Genomic DNA, 24593 nt, shown 5'->3' with positions numbered 1-24593 from the left:
TCACACACACACACACACACACACACACACACACACACACACACACATTCACACACTCACTCACTCACTCACTGGATATGCTCACGAGCGAGTCAGACGGGCGCAGACATACAGAGAAGAGTGAGCACATGTGACACATAACATGTAAGTAGTTTTTATATTAACTTGCATTAATTTGCTGTTTGTGTTTTATGTATTTAGTAATTGATAATTAAAAGTGTGAGTAACTAAGTACTATTTCAGAAAGAGTGAAACCAAATAAACTAGTGTCTGATTCAGGAAGTAACTATTTCGGCTTTAACTGAAGTTGAGAATGATAGACAGAGACATATCATGGAATGTGATTTAAACTTATTTGTTTAGTTAATAAATATAGTAACACTAAACTGGAATTATATATATCTTCATATTAAAACGTTAGTCTTTTTTGTGCAACTGCCTATTAGGTTACTTGAAATTTAAATCCTAGAGTCTCCACATCACCTGTGTAGCAATGCCAGTCTGAATGCCCAGTTCTGACATTTGTGGTTACGTTCTTTTATTTGTGTGATTTTCCACTATTGCTGCGAAAGCTTTACAGGAGCCCCAAAAGTATTTAGGCATTTTAACCACACTTGAAATGTTTGAATTTTATTGCATTAGATCAGTGGTTCCACACTCACTTCGCTTCAGAGTTGTGTTAAGCTTCAAGTGGTGAGCCAACACAGTATGAAAATAGTTTATTTTACAAAAGTAACAAAAATGTCTTTAAAGCTGCAGTCTGTAACTTTTGGCGCTCTAGCAGTTGATAAACAGAACTGCATGCGTCTTGAGGAAGAATATTTTAGCCGGAGCTACTTCTCTCTGTTTATGTCTATGACGAGTCACGCAGGTACTGTGCTACTCCGCAGTGGTATGACCCGAACCAGTCTAAAATAGTCCGAATATAAGCACTTATTATAGGTGTGCCGTAGCGATTCAGGATAAGACAAAAACACGGTTTGGAAAATGGATTCATGATGTACTTGCTCGTTATATAATTTTTTTACATTTTGAACAAAAAAAGTTATGGACAGCAGCTTTAATATCAAACTTTGAAATTATTAATATACAAGTGAACTGCATAAGCCCAAAAATGTTTAGCATTTTATACACAAATACAGTGCAAAATGACAAAATACAACACTGTTTGACTGGAGCCATGGAGGTCAAAAACATTTCATTGTAAAAGTTCACAAGCCATATGTACTGTATTTCATATATATTCTGGATATCAACCTATACACAGTTATACTAAATAGATACAATAGGCATAAAATGTAAATAATTGTATTGCATTGTTTTTTTCCTTGCTGTCCACAGATCAGTGTTGCAACTCACCAGATGGGAACCATTGCTTGAGATAACAAACCTTTCTCTGAACTAAGTTCAAGTAAACATTGACAAACCTCTTTTGTGTCTTTCTTTCTTTAAAATAATTACCACATGATTTTATGTTTTAATATCTAATGACATTCATACATTTTTAAGAGTTGGTAAATTGTCCAAGCCACATACATATACCATTTCTTTATCTCTTCTAAAATAGTGGGAGCAGAATGTCTGTGAATGCCCCCAGCAGCAGTGATGCGTGTTTAAGCATCGTTCACAGCCTGATGTGCCACCGCCAGGGAGGAGAGAATGAGAGCTTCGCCAAACGTGCCATTGAAAGCCTGGTAAAGAAACTCAAAGAGAAAAGAGATGAGCTTGACTCCCTCATCACCGCTATCACCACAAATGGAGTCCATCCAAGCAAGTGCGTCACCATACAAAGAACGCTGGATGGACGTTTGCAGGTCAGAGCATTGCCAACCAACATCATTCTGATTTTAACACAAATTAATCACACTTCACAAATCAGACAAATACATGATCCGGTGCAACAGTTCACAGCATGTAAAGGCACATTCACACCAAGAAGGATAACTATAAAGATAACTATATTAGTGTCCACACCAGTGGACGTTGTAGTTCTTTAAATGCTTGAGCTTGTTACAGCAGGATGAATTCTGATTGGCTGTCAATGTTGATAATTTAAATAAAACTGAAATGAAATAAAATATAAATATTAATTGAAAAATTTAACTTAAAAAAATATATAAGAAACTTGTAAATGTTGTGTTGGGAATTAATTGAAATTGAACTTAAGTTAATGTACTAAAATGACTAAAACTGAAATAAAAATAAATCTATATAGAACTAATAAAAACTAATAAAATGACAAAAGCGCATAACAAAATTACTAAAATTAAAATGAAACATGAAAATCTAACAATAAAAGCCAATTCAATATATATATATATATATATATATATATATATATATATATATATATATATATATATATATATATATACTCGTTCTGTTGGTATCATCTTACACATAAATAGGCTGTTATTATGGAAAAGCCCAATCATTTTTCAGTGTTAATTATTTTCCCGAATGTGACTGACAGTATAAATAGGGTATGTGGCCAGTTCTCCACTTCAAATGAAATCTGAACATAAACAATATCAAATAAAGCTCCCGCATGTCAGCGTTAATTACATGACAAAATACAGGAAAACACACACCACATTTTTCCTAGAGGTTCCATGACGCTTCCACAACAGTAGTGACTGCACTCGTGTCATCTGCTTGAATTTTCAAGAACATAATTAACTGAAATAGATTCACTTAAAGAACCAGATAATCCAAAAAGCATGCATAAACACTTTACCTGACAAATAAATAGTCATGTCATATCACAGTGGCTCTTAATACAGGCTGACATTTTGTAATGTGATCACTTTCATGTTTAAGACCAAAAGTCTGGCAGTCTTTCACCTCTGCGGCATTTATAACCATCAGAGGAGGAGAATCGAGGAATGAGTAATGTTAACATGGAAGAAATCTTTTCTCCCAAAATAGTCAGCTCATGATTTTAGAGAGAGGAGAGGCCCGTGGAGAACGAGACAGAGAGTTTTCCCTTCCCCCAGCTATAGACGGGGAGAGAGGCGGGTGGAGGGTGAGGAAGGGTTGTTTTGTCTGAAACACAGGAAAGGGGCTTGGCCAAGCTTAAGCCTGTCTGTCTCGCAGTTTGTGTATGTGGGAGAGAGACGACTGTGTCAGTATTTGAAGTATGAGTGCAATGTGTTCAATTAGGACATTTATGCAACAAGTTCTGAATGTATGCATGCATCAGTATGCATATGCGCTGAACTCTGTTTCATGTCACGCACAGCTATTAGGGTTTGTTAGTGGAGAAATGTGATGTTTATGAAAATGAGAGGGTTCTGAGAGTTTAATATGGTGCTCTGTCTGTGTGTGAGTTTGTAAAACGTAATGTTTTTGGCAGTGAACCAGCTCTGTCTCTGTCTGTGCGCCGACTGTCTCCGCTTTGACTCGCTCAGGAAGGTCAGTCTCCTGGGTGGAGAATTGTAAGTCATTCCAATAGCAAATGAGGTCACAGTGTGTTGCCACTCACACATGATTTAGAGAAGATGGTCTGACAGCAGAGTCAAATGTTTCTCTGTACTTTTTATCTGCTTTGACTCTTCTCTTTCTCTGACTTCTGTCCATTTATAACATTTTTCTGTGATGTCATGCTCTTGAAACTTTTTAATGACCTTGATAGAACCATAGGCTGTCAGTGGCTAGATTATATTCTGATCATAGGTCAGTTCTGCATGGTAGAGCATCCCTGACTTCATACTTGTCTATCCATCCATGAGAGTTTAAACGTTCTTTACTCGTGTCCAGTTGATATTTAGTGTAATGATTGAATGCGTTGTGAAACTAGCAAAAGGTCTTAAAATCATGAATCGGAAGTTGCAAGTTTCTTCTTCCCCGTTGTGACATACTGACACAGTTTTCAACATTGATAATAAGAAGAAATGTTTCTTGGGCATGAAGACTGGAGTAATGATGCTGAAAATTCAGCTTTTCCATAACAGGACTATATTACATGTTAAAATATATTAAAATAGAAAACATTTATTTAAAAAAATTAATAAATAGAAAACATTTATTTATTATTTAATTTTACTGTGTTTTGATCAAATAAATGCTGCCTTGGAGAACATACTTCATTCAAAAAGATTAAAAAATCTTACCAACCCCAAACTTTTGAATGGTAGTGAATATGAAGCAAATTTGACCAGATTCAAAACCTGACATTCTGAAGATAAATCAAGAGATTAATAGCAACTAATTATTTTTTAGCCTGAATATTCACGTAAAGTTTCATACTTAAGGTCTATTAAACAAAGATGAGAGACCACGATTGTCACATTTTCCAGTTGTGTTTCACATCACATTACAGCAACAGTCTTCTATTTCGTTTGGCAAAAAGTGTAACAAACTCATCTATGTCTAAGCCATTAGTTATGTCTTTCTCGTGAGCCAAAATCATCAAATTCATTTTTCTCAGAGAACCGAATAGTTCTTTGGAACGGTGTTAAGACTCGGGACAGGGTGGAGAATGAATATGAGACTGAGGACACGCCGATTACCAGTGCACACAGTCCAGGGAATGTTTCAGTCAGTGCATAATAAATATAACACTAAATATATATTTAAGAAAAAACAAAATTATCAATAAAAAGGTAGAACATAATCCTTCTCTTTGCTAAATGTTCATAACACAATTCTATGTAACTTAATATTAACCACTAAATCTCTGTAAAAATGATTTGAGTAAAATACATAATATTCCAAAATGTGTTATTATTATTAATATCACACTTAAAGTTAAAAAAGTCATAGGTGTGAGAGTGTGAATTCAGCCCTGGTATAATACTGTACTGTTGACATCAAGTGTTGTCATTGCTCCTCAGGTGGCTGGGCGGAAGGGTTTCCCTCATGTCATATACGCTCGTCTGTGGCGATGGCCGGACCTCCACAAGAATGAACTCAAGCATGTCAAGTTCTGTCAGTATGCGTTCGATCTGAAGTACGATAATGTGTGTGTGAACCCCTACCACTATGAGCGTGTGGTTTCCCCTGGGATTGGTGCGTATGTTACTAAAAACACAAACTGCTATGAAACTAACAAAAGTTTTTCATCACTATTACAATTATAGCAGGGAAATATTTTAGATAAAGAACATGTAGTATTCTTGAACATGATTCTGTGTTGATATTGTGGTGATTACTATATAATGCAGTGTTCTATGTTACTTTTTTCTTTTTTCTCATCTTGCAGTGGGATTCAGTTTGCCAAACACAGGTGAGCGGAGCTTTGAATGAATAGTGGTGGCTATTAGCGCCTGTGTTTCTTCTCCACATGCGAAAGAATGTCTCAAACATTCATTTGGGCTAATCGCTGACGGCCCTGATCGCTACGCTGCTGGCAGCCAGCCTTTAATCAGACAGAGACTGCCATAAAATGTGTCAGATCGAGACATGCAAGGACTCGCCTTGCAGTGAGAGAGACAAATGGACGTGAGTTTGGAGAGGAGCTCAAAAATGTTTTGACACTTGTTCTCATCCCTCAGGCAGGCTGATAAAAGAAGAGCACATACATGACTGCATCCAGATGGAGGGTCCATCGAATATGACATTACAGCAAGACCATCATCCTTCAGATCACTACAGCCCACAGCCACTGAGACTGATGTCCCCAGAGCCGCCCCAGCGGACCACTTCCTCGGTCACTCTCTACCCCAGCCTGCCCCTCTCTCCACCCTGTAAGTATAGCAAAGCTTAATCAAGGCTAAGGGGTTTTACTGCAAACCAGTGTTTGCAGAATAATCAAATAAAAAAAAGTGACCCTGGACTACAAAACCAGTCATAAGTCGCACGGGTATATTTGTAGCAATAGCCAACAATACATTGTATGGGTCAAAATTATCGGTTTTTCTTTTATGCCAAAAATCATTAGGATATTAAGTAAAGATCATGTTCCATGAAGATATTTTGTAAATTTCCTACCGTAAATATATCAAAAATGTATTTTTGTGAGTGGATATGCGTTGCAAAGGACTTCATTTGGACAACTTTAAAGGCCATTTTCTCAATATTTTGATATTTTTTGCACCCTCAGATTTCAGATTTTCAAGTAGTTGTATCTCGGCCAAATATTGTCCTATCCTAACAAACCATACATCAATGGAAATATTATTTATTCAGCTTTGATGTATAAATATCAATTTCAAAACATTGACCCTTATGACTGGTTGGGTCACACACACACACACACATATATATATATATATATATATATATATATATATATAAGTCTTGTAATGCAAAAGGATGATTCAAACCAGAAATCATCATATTGCATTGAGACATATTTAATAAGTTATTTTATTATAGTTTCTTTATTATTTACGAAGTTATTTAGATTCATTTTTATTACATTTTTTATTCATTATATTTATTGATAGATTGATTATAATAGTGATGTACATAGCTACATTAAAAAAACAAAAAATCGACTAGTCAGTGAAAGACCAGTTGACTTGAAGAAGCTTTGTGTTATTAGGGTGATTTCAAGTTCACCTGACCATGATTGGATACGTTTTAGAGGGTATTTAACTTGATTTTATACACTCACTATTAAAAATAAAGGTTCTTTATTGGCATTCATGGTTCCATGAATAACCTTTAACATCGATGGAACCTTTCCATTCCTTTCCATTTTTTATTGTGGAAAAAGTTTCTTTAGACTATTAAAAGCATTCTTCACACAAAGAAAAAATGGTTCTTCTATGGCATCACTGAAAACCTTTTGGAACCTTTATTTTTAAGAGTGCTGGCAGTCAAAAGTTTAGAACAATTACGATTTTTTTATGTTTTTGAAAGAAGTCCCTTCTGCTCACCAAGGCTGAATTTATTTGATCAAAAATACAGTAAAAACAGTAATATTGTGAAATATTATTACATTTTAAAATAACTGTTTTCTATTTTAATATTCAAAATGTAATTTATTCCTGTGATGGCAAAGCTGAATTTTCAGCAGGCATTTCTCCAGTCTTCAGTATAAATGATCCTTCAGAAATCCTAACATTTGACTGCTAGTGTATACAATTTAAAAATATTTTAAAAATTTGGTTCTAGAACAGTTGAAAATCATTAGTAAATGTGTGTGTGTATGTGTGACACATTGGTGGTTGCACCTTATTAGTGGTGACTACCAAAAGTGCAGTCATGATCTCTTTGTTGTATTAACACATCTGTAAAATGTGGTATTATGTTAATGTATTGAATGCAGTGCTGTTTCTTTTCTTGCAATTAAAAAAAAAAACGTGATATTGACGCATAATTTTTATCATTCTCACTTTTTCTAAAGCGAGTGCTTCCAGGTTGTCCATGCAGGTGGACCGCCCTGAGGGACTGTTGCAGATCGCCTCCCCAGCAGGACGAGCCTTAACCTCCAGCTCTCCACCTTCCACCCCAACACACAGTCACGCACCCACACACAGCCAGCCCTCATCCCAGCAGCCCTCTGTCAGTCAAAGTGAATACAGCACCTCGAAGCACACACAGACACAGGGCTCTTACCACAGTAAGTGCATGGAGAAATCATGTACAGTTCACAATTGTGTTGAATTTTATTTTATTGAGACTTTATAAGTTGTATATGTTTGTAAGGCAGTTCATTTGTATGATATTATCAGTGAAAGACTTGTATATTAAATAAGTATCAAGTCATGTTAAATCTGTTTATTATGTCTCAGCAACAACCTGGACAGGGACCAGTACAGCCTCTTATACTCCTACTGGACCACAGCAAAATGGGCGGAGTCACCAGCAAGCCCCTCCCCCTCATACCAGCCACTTCTGTATGTAAATTCTGATCGTCAACACAGTTTTTGTAAAATATAAATAATGATAACTGTAAGATAATTTGACAATCTCATATACAATAAATAAATTATATAGAGATTAGGATTCTTTGATGAATAGAAAGCTCAAAAGAACAGCATTTATTTGAAATAGTTTTTTTGTAACATTATAAATGTCAATTTAATGTGTTGGATTCAAGTATTAATTTCTTAAAAAAAAAAAAAAAAATCTTACTGACCCCAAACTTTTGAGCAGTACTGTATATTATAAATGAAATAAATCAATAAGTAAATATACATTTGTCATCATAATTATTATAAATAATAATGGCTTGCTATTTAATGATATACTTCTTATATATATGATATACTATCTTATCATCATTGTGTTTTAATTGTCATTTCTTTTAAAAAATATTTTTTTTATACTGTTATCAGGGTCTCAGCATCACACACCAGCCTCATACCCTCAACCAGTCTCCAACCATCCAGGTAATACAAACCAACCCCCCCACCACACACGTACATCTACATGAACAACACTCTGTATTGAGGCTGTGTGCCATTGTGTGTACACTACAGGCCCAGAGTTCTGGTGCTCAATCTCTTATTTCGAGATGGACGTGCAGGTCGGGGAGATGTTTAAGGTTCTAGCAAACTGTCCTGTGGTGACAGTAGATGGATATGTGGACCCTTCGGGCGGGGACCGCTTTTGCCTGGGTCAGCTTAGCAATGTTCACCGAACTGATGCCAGTGAGAGGGCAAGGTCAGTCATCATTCAGCATAATAAATAAACACATTCATTCATATGCAATTGAAGAAGAACACCTTACACAAACTTATGAACACCTGACATCCACCCAACAGGCTTCACATTGGTAAAGGTGTTCAGCTGGAGTGTCGTGGGGAGGGGGACGTGTGGATGCGTTGCCTTAGTGACCATGCTGTCTTCGTGCAAAGTTACTACCTGGACAGGGAGGCAGGGAGAGCGCCAGGGGATGCTGTTCACAAGATCTACCCAGGAGCCCTCATTAAGGTACACCTTTAATGACATCACACCTTTGTACTGCTTTATTCTTTGCAATTAAATCGAATCAGACATCAAAATCAGAAGGGGAACAGCCTTGTTTCAGAGCACTATAGATGTTGTTGGCATTGTAAATCTGTTTATTTCCAGGAAACAAGCATGAATCAGTAAAATTAAGCATAAATGTGTGAACAAGGATTGAAATATTTGGATCAGTTGTCCCAAGTGCTGGTGAACTAATTCCATTTTATTCCTCCAGGTATTTGATCTTCGTCAGTGTCACAGGCAGATGCAGCAGCAAGCGGCGACTGCGCAGGCAGCTGCGGCTGCGCAGGCTGCAGCGGTAGCTGGGAACATCCCTGGGCCTGGCAGTGTTGGAGGAATTGCTCCAGCCATCAGTGAGTCACTGGTCCCACAAAAATATCGATTTTCCTTGGTAACAATTCTTAAAACCCCAGGAATGTTTTTTTCTCTATGCCAGTCTTTCCTGAACCACTTTTCGTCAGCAGTTTGTTGAATCTACAGCCCTATTGCAAAAGAATTGATATTTTACCCAAGTTTGCGGTCTGAATTGAACATCATGAGATGAAAAGCATGTGTACAGCAAAATAATGCCAAGAACACACAGCTTTCTATTGAGTTGTCATCACAAGCTGCATGCAATAACATACAGCATGACCAGTTTAGCCCAATTCACAAACAAATGACTCTTATGAACTGGTTCTTTTTAGTCAATCAAAAACATACAGTGTGACCAAGTGACCAGTGTAGTCTGATTCACAAATAAATTACTCTAATGAACCCATTCTTTTTAGTAAATCAGAAACAAACAGTGCATTCAATGTAGTCTGATTCACAAGCAATTGACTCTTATAAACCAGTTCTTTTTAGTGAATCAGAAACATACAGAATGACCAGTGTAGTCCGATTCATCAACAAATGACTCTTATGAACTGGTTCTTTTTAGTGAATCAAAAACATGTATAAGTGACCAGTGTAGTCCGATTCATCAACAAATGACTCTTATGAACTGGTTCTTTTTAGTGAATCAAAAGCATGTATATGTGACCAGTGTAGTCCAATTCATGAACAAATGAGTCTTATGAACTGGTTTTTTTTAGTGAATCAAAAACACATATACGTGACCAGTGTAGTCTGATTCAAGAACAAATGACTCTTATGAACTGGGTTTTTTTAGTGAATCAAAAACATGTATATGTGACCAGTGTAATCCGATTCATGAACAAATGACTCTTATGAAATGGTTCTCTTTAGAGGATCAGCATGACCAGTGTAGTCTGATTAACTAACAATTGACTCTATAGAGTCAGTCCTATTAATATATCTTTCTAAAATACTAAATCTCCTCTATTAAATGGTAATAGAAATACTTAGTTTGGACCCAGTTGTTAATTCTTAAAATTATTATTTTTGTAATCTACCAAGCTAGAAGGTTACTATGGAGCCCCGCACATGACATGTAAGAATTTTTTTTTTATTGTTTGCATGATTTACCCTTTCGTACGAAAATGAAAGAGTAAATCGAAATGAAATAGTAAATTGTGCGCACCATTTAGCCTATTTTTTTCCTGCATGTCATGTCCGGGGCTCCGTAGGTTACAACTTATAGCTGAGAGAATTTTTTTTTCATATATCAGCAAAATGGGCACTATAACTGAAATATTCCCAAATGAATCATGAGCTAGTGAATCAGAATCAAATCACGACATGTGTCCAGCCCTAGTCTTAAAATGATGCCTTTAAAAAATTTGCTTACTTCCTTTAATACACACTCTCCCTTATACATTTTCGCAGGTCTGTCGGCCGCCGCCGGAATAGGTGTTGATGACCTGCGTCGTTTGTGTATCCTGCGTCTGAGTTTTGTAAAGGGTTGGGGACCTGACTACCCTCGACAGACCATCAAACAAACACCGTGCTGGGTGGAAGTTCATCTACACCGTGCCCTGCAGCTGCTGGATGAGGTCCTGCACACCATGCCCCTCGCTGACCCTGGACCTGCCAACTGACCCAAAGACTGTAAAATATACAAGTCCTGTCACAAAAACAGGGAAGACGAAAGACAGAGAAACAGAGAGACACACACACCTGCACAGGCAAACAGTGACTCATAGTACCACATACACGTATAAGCCGTCATGCCTTCACACACACACACACACAGTCTTTCCACAGGCTTTTCCTTGGCCAGCAAAGTGCCTCTGAACTGACCAGTGTTTAGTCCACTCTTGGGTGCTGTTGACTCAGTTGTCAAGGTAACACAGACCAAAGGCCCCACTGATGAGTTCACACTAATGGAGGTCCAAAAGAGGTGGAAGTATTGAAGAGGGAGAGAAAGATCCATACAAATGTTGCAATTCTGCTGCACTAGGGCTTTAGGGGTAAAGCTCTGACTTCAACTGATTTATCATAGTTCTTAAAGTGGCAGCTGATCTGAATTCTGAGTGCAGGCAGGAAGTCCATGAACAAATGCATTTAAAACCAGCTAATAAAAAGGATAGAAATTGTGCAGTAGTCTACAAACCCATTTAATTTAACCTGACAAATCTTGAAATGAGACCAAAAACAAGTGATCTCGGGAACAAAGAATCTGCTGTTTTAATGAGAATCAAATTATGAATACCATAAGTGTTTATAACTCAGTGATACAGAGATAAAAGTTTTGTTAACAGGGGGATTTTCATCTGTTAGGTTATACATGAGTGATGCCATAACAGTCTGACACATCCATACACGGTCAATCCTTGATAAGCCATGACACTGAGACAGGAGTGAGGACACCTAGTGGTTATTTTTAAGTATTACATTCCCTTTATACACAGGCCTGCATTAGACATGAGTTACCCAACTCTTACTTAAGCTTTATATACGAATTGTGTTTAATTCAAAGATTACTCGAGAGGCTGTGTTATATTGTGAATATATTCATGGCAAAAGGGAGTTGTTAGGCAAAACACCTCCAATATATGCATTTCCTAAATTATTACATTTTGTCAAATCCCACTTGCTTATTGTAGGACAATGTATAAGGGGTCTGCCACTAAGAGGGCCCTCCAAACATGTGTGTTCCAGGACCATGATCCAGCCGTGACTATATTCAGAATACAGTGCACACTCAAGTGCTTTATTGCTTCCATAAAATGGCCACTACATAATAAAAAATATTAAGAAAAGTAAACTCAGTCTCTGTCCGCTAGAATATATGACACCTGGCATAATGTACCAACAACAATCATAAGGAACAACTTTCTTGGTACTGATAGCACCCCTCTGGCCTCATGGGATAGGAAACCCATGGTCCGGGCCGCAGAGTTCACAATCTCAGCAGATGCAGAAGGTCAGGGATTCCCAAACTTTTTTTTGTCAGCCAAACCATTTGATCTGAATTATTTTCATAAGTCATCTGGGTACTGCCTACTGTATCATAAACATAAAGACTCCATTGTTGCACATCCTATTCATTTAAATGGTTATTTCACCCAAAAATGAAAATTCTGTCATTAATTACTGACCCTCATGTCGTTCCACACCCGTAAGACCTTCGTTCATCTTCAGAACACAAATTAAGATATTTTTGATGAAATCTGAAGGCTCAGTGAGGCCTGCGTTGACACCAAGATAATTTACACTTTAAAACAGTTCATGTGACAAAGTTGTTCAACCTTAAATTTATGAAGCAACGAGAATAATTTTTTGCGCCAAAAAACAAAACAAAATAGTGACTTTATTCAACAATATCTAGTAATGGGCGATTTCAAAACACTGCTTCCTGAAGCTTCGAAGCTTTACAAATCTTTTGTTTCAAATCAGTGGTTCAGAGCTTGTATCAAACTGCCAAAGACATGTGATTTCAGTAAACGAGGCTTCATTAAAGAGATAGTTCACCCAAAAATGAAAATTTGATGTTTATCTGCTTACCCTCAGGGCATCCAAGATGTAGGTGACTTTGCTTCTTCAGTAGAACACAGGTGATGATTTTTAACTCCGTCAGCCAAATAATGCATGTAAATGGGAACTCCATCTATAAGAGTAAAAAAACACGACAGACAAATCCAAATGAAACCCTGCGGCTCATGACGACACATTGATGTCCTAAGACACGAAACGATTGGTTTGTGCGAGAAACCGAACAGTATTTATATAATTTTTTACCTCTTAAACACCACTATGTCCAACTCCGTTCAGCATCCGGTGAGGTCAAAAACACGCTCTGCTGACGGAACTGATGTCTCGCGCTTTGCTTCAATGAGTGCGAGACATCACTTCCATTGTCAGAGCGCGTTCAGACCTCACCAACTGGATGTGGAGGGCAGTTGGACATAGTAGTGGTAAAAAATTATACAAATACTGTTTGGTTTCTCGCACAAACCGATCGTTTCATGTCTTAGGACATCAATGTGTCGTCACGAGCCGCAGGGTTTAATTTGGATTTGTCGTGTTTTTTTTTTTTTTTGACTCTTATAGATGGAATTCCCATTTACACGCATTATTCGGCTGACAGACCACGATGGTTGGAGTTAAAAATCATTGTGTTCTACTGAAGAAACAAAGTCACCTACATCTTGGATGCCCTGGGGGTAAGCAGATAAACATCAAATTTTCATTTTTGGGTGAAATGAAAGCTCTAGCGTAAGTTCTGCCGGGAAGACTCTAATGTTACGTCATTCATTAGATCAGATCTAACCAATCATTATTGAACACTCAGGTATAAAGCATCGGTACTTACACTTTTGCAGATGCTGACGCCAATCTCCACCTCCATCCTCCCCACCACCACCCGGATGGTCCCTGTCCATATCCCTGTGGGGAGTCGGCTACGCCCCTGCCTTTATTCCGGGCAGGATATGCCGAGCCTACAACCCTTCGGATTGACTCGAAACAAAAGATTTGTAAAGTTTTGAAGCTTCAGGAAGCAGTGTTTTGAAATCGCTCCATCATTAGAAATTTTTGAATAAAGTCGTTATTTTGTTTTTTTTGGTGCACGAAAATATTCTCATCGCTTCATAACATTGGTTGAACCACTGCAGTCACAAGAACTGTTTTAAATATGTCTTTAGTAGCTTTCTGGGCATCTGAAAGTGTTAATCTTGCTGGCAAAGCAGGTCTCACTGAGCCATCGGATTTTTATCAAAAATATTTTAATTTGTGTTCCGAAGATGAACGAAGGTCTTACAGGTGTAGAACGACATGAGGGGGTCAGTAATTAATGACAGAATTTTCATTTTTGGGTGAACTAACCCTTTAACATACTGCTTTTTGCATACTGTAGGGAAGTATGGATATTCGGACATGGAGTTTCAGTTTTCTAATTTCATGTCATATAAAAATACATTATCAACGTATCTTTTGCAAAGTACATAACCATAACAGACAGATTCCCCCCTTTAGTCCAAAGACATTGTACTGAAATAAAGCAAAGTCTTAAGAGCAACATACTTTATGTACCTCTGCGGGTATGAAAACGCTGGAAAATACAGGATGGTGCGTTCCTTGGGTGCTGTCCATGAGATGCGCGCTGCTGGTGGGCGGTACTTACGGTCAGACTCTCAATCTGACGCAGTGCATCCCGACGCTCAGCATCCTTCAGCGCGCAGCATCCCACAACGGCCTGGACCAGACCAGACACGAGAACACCAAGTACTGTAGAGATGTAGCCATGAATCATACACATTGTATCAGCTAAACGAAGGACCGTCGACATCTATTGTTTATTCCACGGCTGTTATCCGGATCGCAGCGCGCCCAACCCTCAAAATGGCTGAGATCACTGAAATAGGCGCAGTGTACGGTGAGTATAGCACAGGCCTGAGCCATTCCAACACGCCTGAGATATCAATGTTACGCATTATGGATGCACCTGACCTGATTAAGATAGCACTAATTTGGGATGTGTAATTTTGGAGAGTGCTTCTAGGAAGGGAAGTCAGGCTATATAACCGACATTAATATATGTTGTTAAGTCATGTAGTGATTCATTATATAGGGAGCGTTTGTGAGCGTCGCCACGATGCTAAAGTGTTTTAATGGAGTGATGCGCAGTGAGATTGAAGCAGGAATGACGTGATGTCTATTCCGGACTGGACCCGAGGGCTCTTTGTTTGTTAATAACGCACAAGCGCACCGCTGAGATTACAGTCTCCACCCATGTGTCCTCAAATTCACCAGCTATAGTGGCTGGTTGTCACGAGCAATTGATCACACGGGCTCCATCTCAGTCACTATAAGATTTTGATTCAAAAGGACAATTATACAAATGTGTTTTTTCTCTAGCAGTGGTTTTGGATGCTGGTTTAAATCATTTCGTTTAAAACCCTCTTGTAGTATCAGTCATCATTTAGACACCCTAGTGTCCCATAGACTTTCATTTGTATGGACAAAAAAATCAAAACATTTTTTAATATATATATTGCTCAGCTGCTCTTTGACAGGTAGGCTACCATTTAGGGATGTGGTTGTCAACATTTTTTGAGTCCAATGTCCACAACAGTATTCAAAGCCACAATGACTTTTCCAGTTGTTCATGATTTACTGGATAGCTGGATTACTGGATATTGTTTACCTAAAATTTCTAGCCAGTAAAAAGAGAATGAAGAGAATGGGAACCCTAGTTCTTCAAAGAAAAAAGAAAAGCAGTTGTTGAGGCAGTGGATTAAAATCTTCAGTTGCTTTAGGTTATTTTAATTCACCTATTGTCACTGTTTTGGGAGGGGGGTATAAGTATGTCGTGTCTGAGGGTGTGAGATAGCATGACGGAAAGGAGTGTCCTCGGATCTGATGCCAGCACCAGCTGGCACCACAGTGCCCACCTCCATCTGGCATCAGTCTCCGAGAGACATTTATGGTCCAGACAGCGTTTTTTCGCCCACTCTCACTGTGGGCTGAGCATGATTTGCACTAGGACCTTGTTTAGAGTCCTTTAAGACAGTATTGTGCATACAAAACTATTTATTTGCCATGTTTTACAATAATGGATCTTATCTTATATGGGATACAGCCAGGTAAACTTAAATAGTTAAAAATGCTTTGGTCTTGTTAAAACATTGTCCGTTTCTTTCAACTGATTGCAAGCTTGCATTCACATCTGCCTCCATCCAATCAACAACCAATGGACTGAACCAAGTTCCCGCCCTGCAAATTTTTCTTTTTCAATAATCCATTACACTGTACTTCATAATACAGAAAAAGAGCTGTTGCTGCTTGTTTAAATGGGTCAAAATTTGGGTTTTTCTAGATGTTTTGCTGCATCATTCTGGTTTGACGTATCCACACTGAGACCACAGTGCTAATTACTACTAGCAGTGCTAATTTTAGTCAGGGATGGTTAACTGTTGACTTGAATTGATTCAAGTTCACTGTTGACATAACATTGAACCCATCATTTTCACACACAGACAGCTTGTTTGTCATTTAGCGGATGCTTTTTATATGAAGGATCTTACACTTCACCGATTGCTGTAACATTGATAGGGCTCTTTTAGCAATCCTCACAGGTCTGCCCATACTGCAATCCAATCTGTAATGTTTTAACTAGCAATGAGTTAAACATTAAGCTACCATCACCCACGGCAGGTGATCTCTGATGTTTGATATTTGATCACTCTACCATATCCACAGTCTAGACACACCTGTCAGGGCTCTAAAGGGATGATATTTTGATTTATATCCTGAGAAATACAGAGAAATACACCAAGAATTTAATCATAGACATGTCTTGGTTTGGAGGTCAGAAGCTTTGCTACTCTCACTGCATTGAATAAAAACTCAAGCAAAACTGTGTGCGTGAGGTGGGTGTCTATTCTCTTTGTTTGTGTGTGCTTTTGGTTCATGCGCATCTATGGCCCATGGGATTTTTCCAGGTAATTGGAGCAGCTGTTTTTTTGGAGCCTAGTAAAGTCTTGCATCATCTAGCAAGTGGGGTGAGGGTCTTTGTCTGAGGTTGGGTGAGAGTAATGAAGCAAAGAATAACATACTGGGTGGAGCGCGGGCAAATATCTCTTTCTGTCTGCCGTGTGCTGTTAATTTTGGCTGTAGCTCCATCGTGCTAATATTTTTTGGATGTGATGACTATAGACTCTTCTCCTTTGTTGATTTTTTGCTGTCTTCACATTCTATTCTGAATCTTAGTCTTCATCACGACTAAGGCATACAGTAAAACTGCTGATTTCACATCTGATCTCATAAGATCGGTCACTGTGACCTTATAAAATGGCATTGTGGGTTGGACAGAGCGATCAGCATAAAGATTCATTATTAATCAAACCATGTTTGAGCAGCTCATCTTACAATGGCCATATATCAGCAAGACACACAAACACACTCTCCAGCAGGGCTGTCATCAATCTTCGTCTTAATTTATGTCACTGTCCTGACAACACAAGGACAGTAAATAAACTGTCCTTCAGATTTTTTTTATAAATGTTGAAAACATTTGTGGTTCTCAATATTTTTGTTGAATCCATGATACATTTTTTGATGAATTGAAAGTTAAAGGTGCTCTAAGCGATCCTGGGTGGAGTAACTTCCTGTTGACGTTCGAAGTGTTGTCAAACAAAACAGAGGCTAGCTAGACCCTCCCTCCTCCTCCTCCTCCCCCTCCCCTCCGTGCTTCCTGAAACAGTCATGAACACGCATTTAAAATCATTCTTGTCGTTTATTGGCTGGAGCATGTTTATTATGATTCGTGGTCCAGGCTGCACCAGGTAGTTTTTGTTGCCATTTTTGGAGCTTGTGGCGACTACAGAGACCTCGTTTTTTTACAGTGTGTTCACGGGACAGGCAGCTAGCGGATAGTGAGGAGATGTTTGCTGTATGTGACAAAAAATGTTTTGGCCTAAAAACGCATGACATCGCTTAGAGCACCTTTAAAAAGAACAGCATATCTTCTGTAACATTGTTTTTTGGTCAATTTAAATGTGTCATTAGTGAATAAAACAAAAAAGTCTTAAGCCTATATGTATATACATTCTCAACTGACATTCTATTCTATCCTATTCTAAAGGCCAGCTTTACAACATTTGAGGTGCTTTTAAACATTTTAACCTAGCACACTATTAAATGGCAGTGACAATGACGAACACTCTGATGTGACATTACATTCATACAGAAGAGAAGCGTCAAGACACCTAGATAGAATGTTATGATAGAATTTCACGATATTTCATAGCTATGTTGCAGAGTGAGACCGGATGCAGTAGTTTGTTATAGAGTGGTTTGTCACTGTGTGGGATGATTGTGTTCCTCTGCAACGTGCGGGTGGAGTGAGTGGGCATGAAGTAGATATTAGAGTAAGTCTTCTGTGGATTTGTCAGTGTCTGCATGTTCAGAGCTGTTGTGCTTTAACCATCTAGACCGAGAAAGACTGTTGTTATATTTTTTACAATTTGAGCCTGTGAACATCTTCAGGTATGAATAGACTGTTGGTGAATGTTGAAAAATGGATGTGATCAAATTGTTTATCAGTCTGTTTACTTTTCTGTCTCTGTTTTTCTCTTTTAGATATGTCTCCAGTGCTGGCGGGGTTTATCGGTGCTGGTGTGTTGGTTGTTGCAGTCTTTGCGTTAATCTTTTTGTGGACTTGCTGTCAGAAACATTACAACAGGACGAACTACAAGCTCCATGGCATCCAATCGGAACACAGTGACCCTCTCACAGACCCGCCGTACAAGTTTATTCACATGCTGAAAGGAATGAGCATCTACCCTGACGCACTGACCAACAGCAAGAGGATCATTAGGGTGGCACGCCAGGCAAGGTCCAAGACCACTGATGGGGCTCAAGGCAGCAAGGGCCGCCCAGTGGTGCTGGTAGATATGGATTCAGCAGCAGAAAGCGGCCTGCTGGGAGAGAAACAAATGCAGATGAGGCTCGGGGAAAGTGGCCACGAGGTTCCCAGGATGGAGAGGGAGCTTCCTGTGCGTGCAGATTACTGCTGTCTAGACAGCAGCTCTGCAAGCAGCAGTCAGACCTCCAGTACTACGGTTTCCAGCACGGCTACACCCTTCACCCCTGCCGATGAGCCCAGCCGGGGGGACCTCAGCATTGCAATCGACTATAACTTCCCCAAGAAGGCCTTGGTGGTCACCATTCTAGAAGCTCGGGGGTTACCGGCAGTGGAAGGCCAGACGGGCAGTGCAGACCCCTATGTGAAGATGACCATTCTCCCAGAGAAGAAACATCGCGTTAAGACTCGTGTTCTGAGGAAGACTCTGGAGCCTGCGTTTGATGAGACCTTCACATTTTATGGTGTGCCGTACAGCTCCCTGTCGGATCTCACTTTGCACTTCCTGGTTCTAAGCTTTGACCGGTTCTCACGAGATGATGTGATTGGGGAGGCGATGGTTCCACTGGCAGGTGTGGACCCGAGTACAGGCCGGGTCCATATTACGCAACAGATCACGAAGAGAAGTATGCAGGTGAGAGTAATATGATATGAATATATATTCAATATTTTCCATATATATATATATATATATATATATATATATATATATATATATATATACAAATAATAGTAAATATTATATATTATATAAGCCACTGTCCTGCAGAGTTTAGCTCAAACCGTGATCGAATAATATTTTTTGGAATATTTGTACATTTGGCAGATGCTTTTATCTAAAATGACTGACATTGCATTAACTGTACACATTTGATCAGTTCTTTCTTTCCCTGGGAATCGAACCCATGACTTTGGCATTGCTAGTGTCATGCTCTACTGTTTGTACTACAGGAAAGTTTTTAATTTAGTTTCAGATTCAATTCAAGTTTTAATTTAATTCAACAGATTTAATTCAACAGTTATTTCCTGAATTTAATTTGTGCTGCATGAAAAAAGAACCACATAAAGGTAAATTTAAGTAAAGAAAATATTTTACATTTTTATTATATGAAATATAATCTTACATGTATAATATTTTTACATTATTTATAATATATTATATTTCAAGCTAATATTAAAACAACCACACAGTAAAACATTGCTGTAAGTTTAGTTTATACCTATCAATAACAATAACTAAGCCAAATTCTTCTGAAGATTTTAAGCTAAATACATTTAGTTTTCCTGAAGCACATGTTTCAGTTTAATTTTAACAATTATTTTCTGCATTTTGTTCATGCTGACTGATTCATCTGGGTTCTTTTTATAAGTCTGACACTTGTATGAGCTCAGCACTGAATCATCACTGTCTCATCCTCCTACTGAAGTTTGTAGTCATTGATAAATGTGCTTATCCTCCTGCTCACTGAGTGGGTTTAGATGATGCGTAGACAATCCTGTTGGCACATACATGAAAGCCTCCTCGTGCCTCCGCACAAAACGAAACTAGAAGTTGAGTTGCGAAGATAAACGGAAAACAAGATATTAAGGAGTCCTCAGCCCGGTCATTTTGTACTTATTATTAATGCATCCAATCTGTTACTTTGCTAATACACCATGCGTAGAAGAGCTGCTATCACATTATCACTTACCTGCTTATGCTGCACTTCTTCCATTGCTGTGGAGGGGCATAGTGAACCCAGGGATATTCTTAAATGTACTGCTGATTTAAAACCTCAATATTAAAACATAAGTTGTAAAAAAAAAAAAAGAAAACCAAAGAGCTCTATGCAATAATTAAACTGTCTTATATAATTAAGCTGTCCGTCTTGCAATTATGAACGAATGCATGCTTGAGATAAGCAATTTGTTTGACCATTATGTTTGTGTATTTGCCTTTCTGCAGTGTGTAAGCCGTGGAGAGCTGCTGGTCTCTCTGTCCTATCAGCCTGTTTCTCACAGACTCAGCGTGGTGGTGTTAAAAGCAAAACACCTTCCAAAACTGGACATCACTGGGCTATCTGGAAGTAAGTATACATTTTTTTTTTATTATTATTATGTACATTTTTATTTTATCAGTCCGTAAGTCTTATATGTCCACCAAGGCTGCTAAGTCAGTAATATTGTGAAATATTATTAAAATATTATTACAATTTTCAATTCAGTGTCTTCAGTGTCACACGATCCTTCAAAAATCAGTCTAATATGCTGATTTGGAGCACAAAAAACATTTCTTATATTATTATCGCTGCTGGAAACAGTTGTGCTTAATATTTTTGTGGAAACCGTAATACATTTCAGGATATTTTGATGAATAGAAAGTTCAAAAGAACAGCATTCAACTGAAATAGAATTATTTTCTAACATTATAAATGTCTTTACTGTCAATTTTGATGAACTTCTGAATAAAAGTATCTTTTTGTAATCTTACAGACCCCAAACTTTTGACCCATAGTGTATATTTAAGAAATTACATATATTTGTAAAATATTAAATTATAACATTTTTAAAATATAAAATTTAAGTATTTTTTCATCTAAATATCTAATCTAACAACCTTGTGTCCTTTGTGTTATCTTGTGTCCCAGATCCGTATGTGAAGTTAAACGTGTTCTATGGCCACAAGCGCATTGCCAAAAAGAAAACGCATGTGAAGAAGTGCACGCTCAACCCTGTCTTTAACGAATCCTTCATCTATGACGTACCGGCTGAGTTGCTGCCAGACATCTCTATCGAGTTCCTGGTCATGGACTTTGACCGCACTACTAAAAACCAGGCCTTAGGACGGCTGGTGCTCGGTGCAAACAGCCCCTGCCCCTCGGGTGCCGCCCACTGGCAGGAGGTCTGCCAAAACCCACGGCGCCAAATCTCAAAGTGGCACACGCTCAACGAATATTAGAGCTTCACCACGCTCTCTCTCTGTGCACACACTCAAACACAGGCACACAGGAAACGATTAATAATGAGAGAGTTTGAGGAAAAAGATGCCTTTGTTACCATCACTACATGGGAGGTAACCGATCTTCAGGAGGACTTTAAAAAAAAAAAGACTTAAGCCAACATTTACGTCATTGCCGACGCGATGATGGGCCTCGGAAATGAATCTTTTTAAAAACACAAGTACACTCTTACTTTCTCACTCAGTTGCTCACATACACACACGCACACACACCGCAAGAACACAACACGATAAATAATAAACGAGACCAAAATATAACATATTGACAGACTGTTAGGAGCTCATGAGGTGTACGATTCTGTAACTGTCCTAATGAAACTTATCGCATGTCTTAACACTCCATATTTCACTCCAGAATGGGACATTGTGTGGATTTATGATTAAACAGGCTCTGATTTCTGGAACTTACATCAAGGGGAGCTTGTGATAAGCAGATGTACTGATTCTCCACTGTATGAGCAATGCACCAAAGTGACGCATAGGTTGTATGATCTACGCTAAAAGTATGATTTGTTCTGTTCTGCTTTGGCTGGAGATGTTTCAGAGATTCCTGCTGTGTCACATTCTCCACAGCTACAAGTTGAGTCATGTGATTGTACAACAATAACCCTTTTGGCAGCACTCTGGGCCTGATTTATTGCTTGTGCAACAATTTCATCATGCACTTTGGATAAATCTGGCCCTGAAAACCTTAATCTGCACTGCTATGCTACAAACAAACTCTGAATGTCACCGTCTGTATGAATTTCATACATCAGAGCTTCACTTCACCATAAAACAGAGGTTCACTGTTTCGTAGACTTTACTTGCCCATGTCATCAGATGCTCTTTTTAAGGTGGATTGGATCCGCTGTCATTTTAAATCCTGTGTGATATAGAGATAGACAAAGAGATGTGTGCTTAGTTTAGAGCTGGGAAGCTCTGGCATATTAAGGGGGCAATCTGAGCCCTTTGGTGTGATGTTTGGGAAATGGAAAGATATGTAGCGGTATATCACTTGTAGTTCATAAAGTCAAGGGGGAATGTGTTCATGTAATTCTATCAGTCACAACACGTCTTCTAGCATACCTCGCTCACCTCAGTTCCCCTTTTTCTGTCTTGTACCACTTTTCCACATCTCTCTTTTATGATGAGAATTTGTATAGTCATTTATTTTATTTATAGTGTGCTTGCTTACCCTCAAGATCTAGATGGTTTACCAGTGTGCCTGCTGATAGCCTGGGCCTTTATCTCTGATTGGTGCTCCTCACTGTTAATTTATCAAGCCGGAGGTCTAAATCCGTCTGTGTTTCATATCGAGGCAGAATTAAGGTTGGGAACCGAGAATCAGAAATGATTCCGTTAGAAAGAAATACTGGAACCAAATGGCGTTCAGCTCCATTAACGATTCTCGCACTTGCGTTTTTTCGCTGATGCAGACGAAACATTGAATTAAAAAACTGTTTCCTGTTTTCTCAGTTTCCTGTACAATTTATTCAGCAGTGCCACAAAAATGCTATTAAATCTACAGCGTGCCCAGTGTAATCTGATTACAGAACAAATTACTCATGATCCATTTCTTTTTAGTGAATTGAAACTATACAGTGCAACCAGTGTAGTATTATTCTTGAACGAATGACTGTAATGAGTCGGTTCTTTTTAATGAATCAAAAATGTACAATGCAGTTTAGTACAATTCTCTAAAAACAAAAGGACTCTAATGAGAATTAGTGTATCAAACGATTTCAGTGCAACAGTGTGGTAGGATTCCAGAACAAATGACTCTAATGAGTCGGTTCTATTTAATTAATCAAACCCACAACACAACTACAGTCGCAACTATGGTCGCAAGTTCGGACGTTACCAATAGAGTTCAATGGAATTTACGACCATAGTTAGCTAAACTTATGTTTTTTGTCATTAGTATTTTATAAATATTCATAAATAAAATGTTGTCACATTTTTGTTTGAGTATTTTTAGATATTTTTAGTATATATATTTAAGAACAATTATTGGATTGTATTTATGCTGCCACTAAAAAGACTATGACAAGAATTGTTTTAAATGTATTTATTTCTGAAATTATTTTATCATTTGACAATGCAAATGTATTTTTTCCCAAAATATTAATTCCTTAAAAATACTAAAGATTCAATTAAGATTTGATTAAGACAATTAAGGACTTAGAACCAGAACCAGATCCTTTGAATTCTTCTCGATTCCCATCCCAAGTAGGAAATTTGCCCAGGATTCAAGAGACCCAGCAGAGCAGGGACCATCACTGATCTGGGAAGCTCAACACTTGGTGTCATTTCTCAAAAATACATTGCAAAAATTTCCGCTTAATTCCTCACAAATTAGCCACTAGCAGTCAGCTGGTCGTATGGCACATGGTTTCTCTATCATAGAGATGTTAGATTGTAAACTGTAATTCTAGATGAAAAAAAAAAAGCTTCTTTCCATTCAAGCTTATTACATGCTAAATTCACAATCCCTGTATAAAAGTGCACCCTATCCACCCAGTAATGTCTTTCGTGTAGAAGACACTTCTTTGTGTCGGATCACTGGTATGACAAAATGGAAACATATTAAAAGATGCAACCAATCTGAGAAACAACACACAGGAGAAAAAACAAACACAATAGATTCAAAAAAAAAAAAAAGAAAAAAAGACTTATACAAAATCGCTTTGGTGTTCAAAAATAAATTGGCAGGAAACTGAAAAATGTTGTATTAGTGCAAACTAAAAAAAATATCTTGTGAATATTTGACATATAATGTACTGCAAAATGTTGTGAGATCTCTGCTAATGTTACACACCCACCTGTATGTTAGTGTTCTTAACACCCAATGAATGTGCAAAATAAATGTGGTACACAAGTGAATTCTCTCTCTAGTATATTTTCACTCCAATATATATAACACATCTGCTTGAGATGAAACTTTTAAAATGAAACCAGAACCTCAAAAATCAAAACATGTCAATATTAAAGCATCTTAAA

The 24593-nt window shown here is 38.1% G+C and overlaps 2 protein-coding genes across 3 annotated transcripts; both read left to right on the top strand.

Moving 5' to 3' along the window:
• The first annotated feature begins 15 nt into the window (after positions 1 to 15).
• smad10b (SMAD family member 10b) lies at positions 16 to 12013 on the top strand. Its single transcript, XM_048153346.1, has 13 exons — positions 16 to 144; positions 1342 to 1411; positions 1568 to 1814; positions 4836 to 5010; positions 5204 to 5227; positions 5496 to 5687; positions 7295 to 7510; positions 7683 to 7787; positions 8229 to 8282; positions 8373 to 8556; positions 8658 to 8826; positions 9077 to 9215; positions 10633 to 12013. The coding sequence occupies exons 3-13, from the start codon at positions 1578 to 1580 to the stop codon at positions 10842 to 10844; spliced, it is 1707 nt and encodes a 568-aa protein (XP_048009303.1). The 5' UTR covers positions 16 to 144; positions 1342 to 1411; positions 1568 to 1577; the 3' UTR covers positions 10845 to 12013.
• A 2103-nt stretch (positions 12014 to 14116) lies between these two features.
• syt11b (synaptotagmin XIb) lies at positions 14117 to 24476 on the top strand. Of its 2 annotated transcripts, none has more exons than XM_048154240.1 (4): positions 14117 to 14623; positions 18331 to 19247; positions 20559 to 20679; positions 21241 to 24476. In XM_048154240.1, the coding sequence occupies exons 1-4, from the start codon at positions 14590 to 14592 to the stop codon at positions 21549 to 21551; spliced, it is 1383 nt and encodes a 460-aa protein (XP_048010197.1). In that variant the 5' UTR covers positions 14117 to 14589; the 3' UTR covers positions 21552 to 24476. The 2 variants fall into 2 exon arrangements, with proteins under 2 accessions (XP_048010197.1, XP_048010198.1); XM_048154241.1 differs by lacking the exon at positions 14117 to 14623 and adding an exon at positions 18096 to 18237.
• Positions 24477 to 24593: the final 117 nt, after the last annotated feature.

This window comes from Megalobrama amblycephala, linkage group LG13, assembly GCF_018812025.1.
Source record: "Megalobrama amblycephala isolate DHTTF-2021 linkage group LG13, ASM1881202v1, whole genome shotgun sequence".
Taxonomy (NCBI): domain Eukaryota; kingdom Metazoa; phylum Chordata; class Actinopteri; order Cypriniformes; family Xenocyprididae; genus Megalobrama; species Megalobrama amblycephala.
The sequence above is the reverse complement of the archived record's forward strand: the minus strand, read 5'-3'. Positions and strand labels throughout refer to the sequence as shown.

What these genes read in the sequence shown, in the direction of transcription:
- smad10b (XM_048153346.1), top strand. Translation starts at nt 1,578, where the DNA reads ATGTCTGTGAATGCCCCCAGCAGCAGTGATGCGTGTTTAAGCATCGTT. An exon ending in ACCAGTCTCCAACCATCCAG is followed by an intron (nt 8,283 to 8,372) that starts GTAATACAAACC and finishes TGTACACTACAG; the next exon opens with GCCCAGAGTTCTGGTGCTCA. An exon ending in ACCCAGGAGCCCTCATTAAG is followed by an intron (nt 8,827 to 9,076) that starts GTACACCTTTAA and finishes TTATTCCTCCAG; the next exon opens with GTATTTGATCTTCGTCAGTG.
- syt11b (XM_048154240.1), top strand. Translation starts at nt 14,590, where the DNA reads ATGGCTGAGATCACTGAAATAGGCGCAGTGTACG. An exon ending in TGAAATAGGCGCAGTGTACG is followed by an intron (nt 14,624 to 18,330) that starts GTGAGTATAGCA and finishes TTTCTCTTTTAG; the next exon opens with ATATGTCTCCAGTGCTGGCG. An exon ending in CATCACTGGGCTATCTGGAA is followed by an intron (nt 20,680 to 21,240) that starts GTAAGTATACAT and finishes CTTGTGTCCCAG; the next exon opens with ATCCGTATGTGAAGTTAAAC.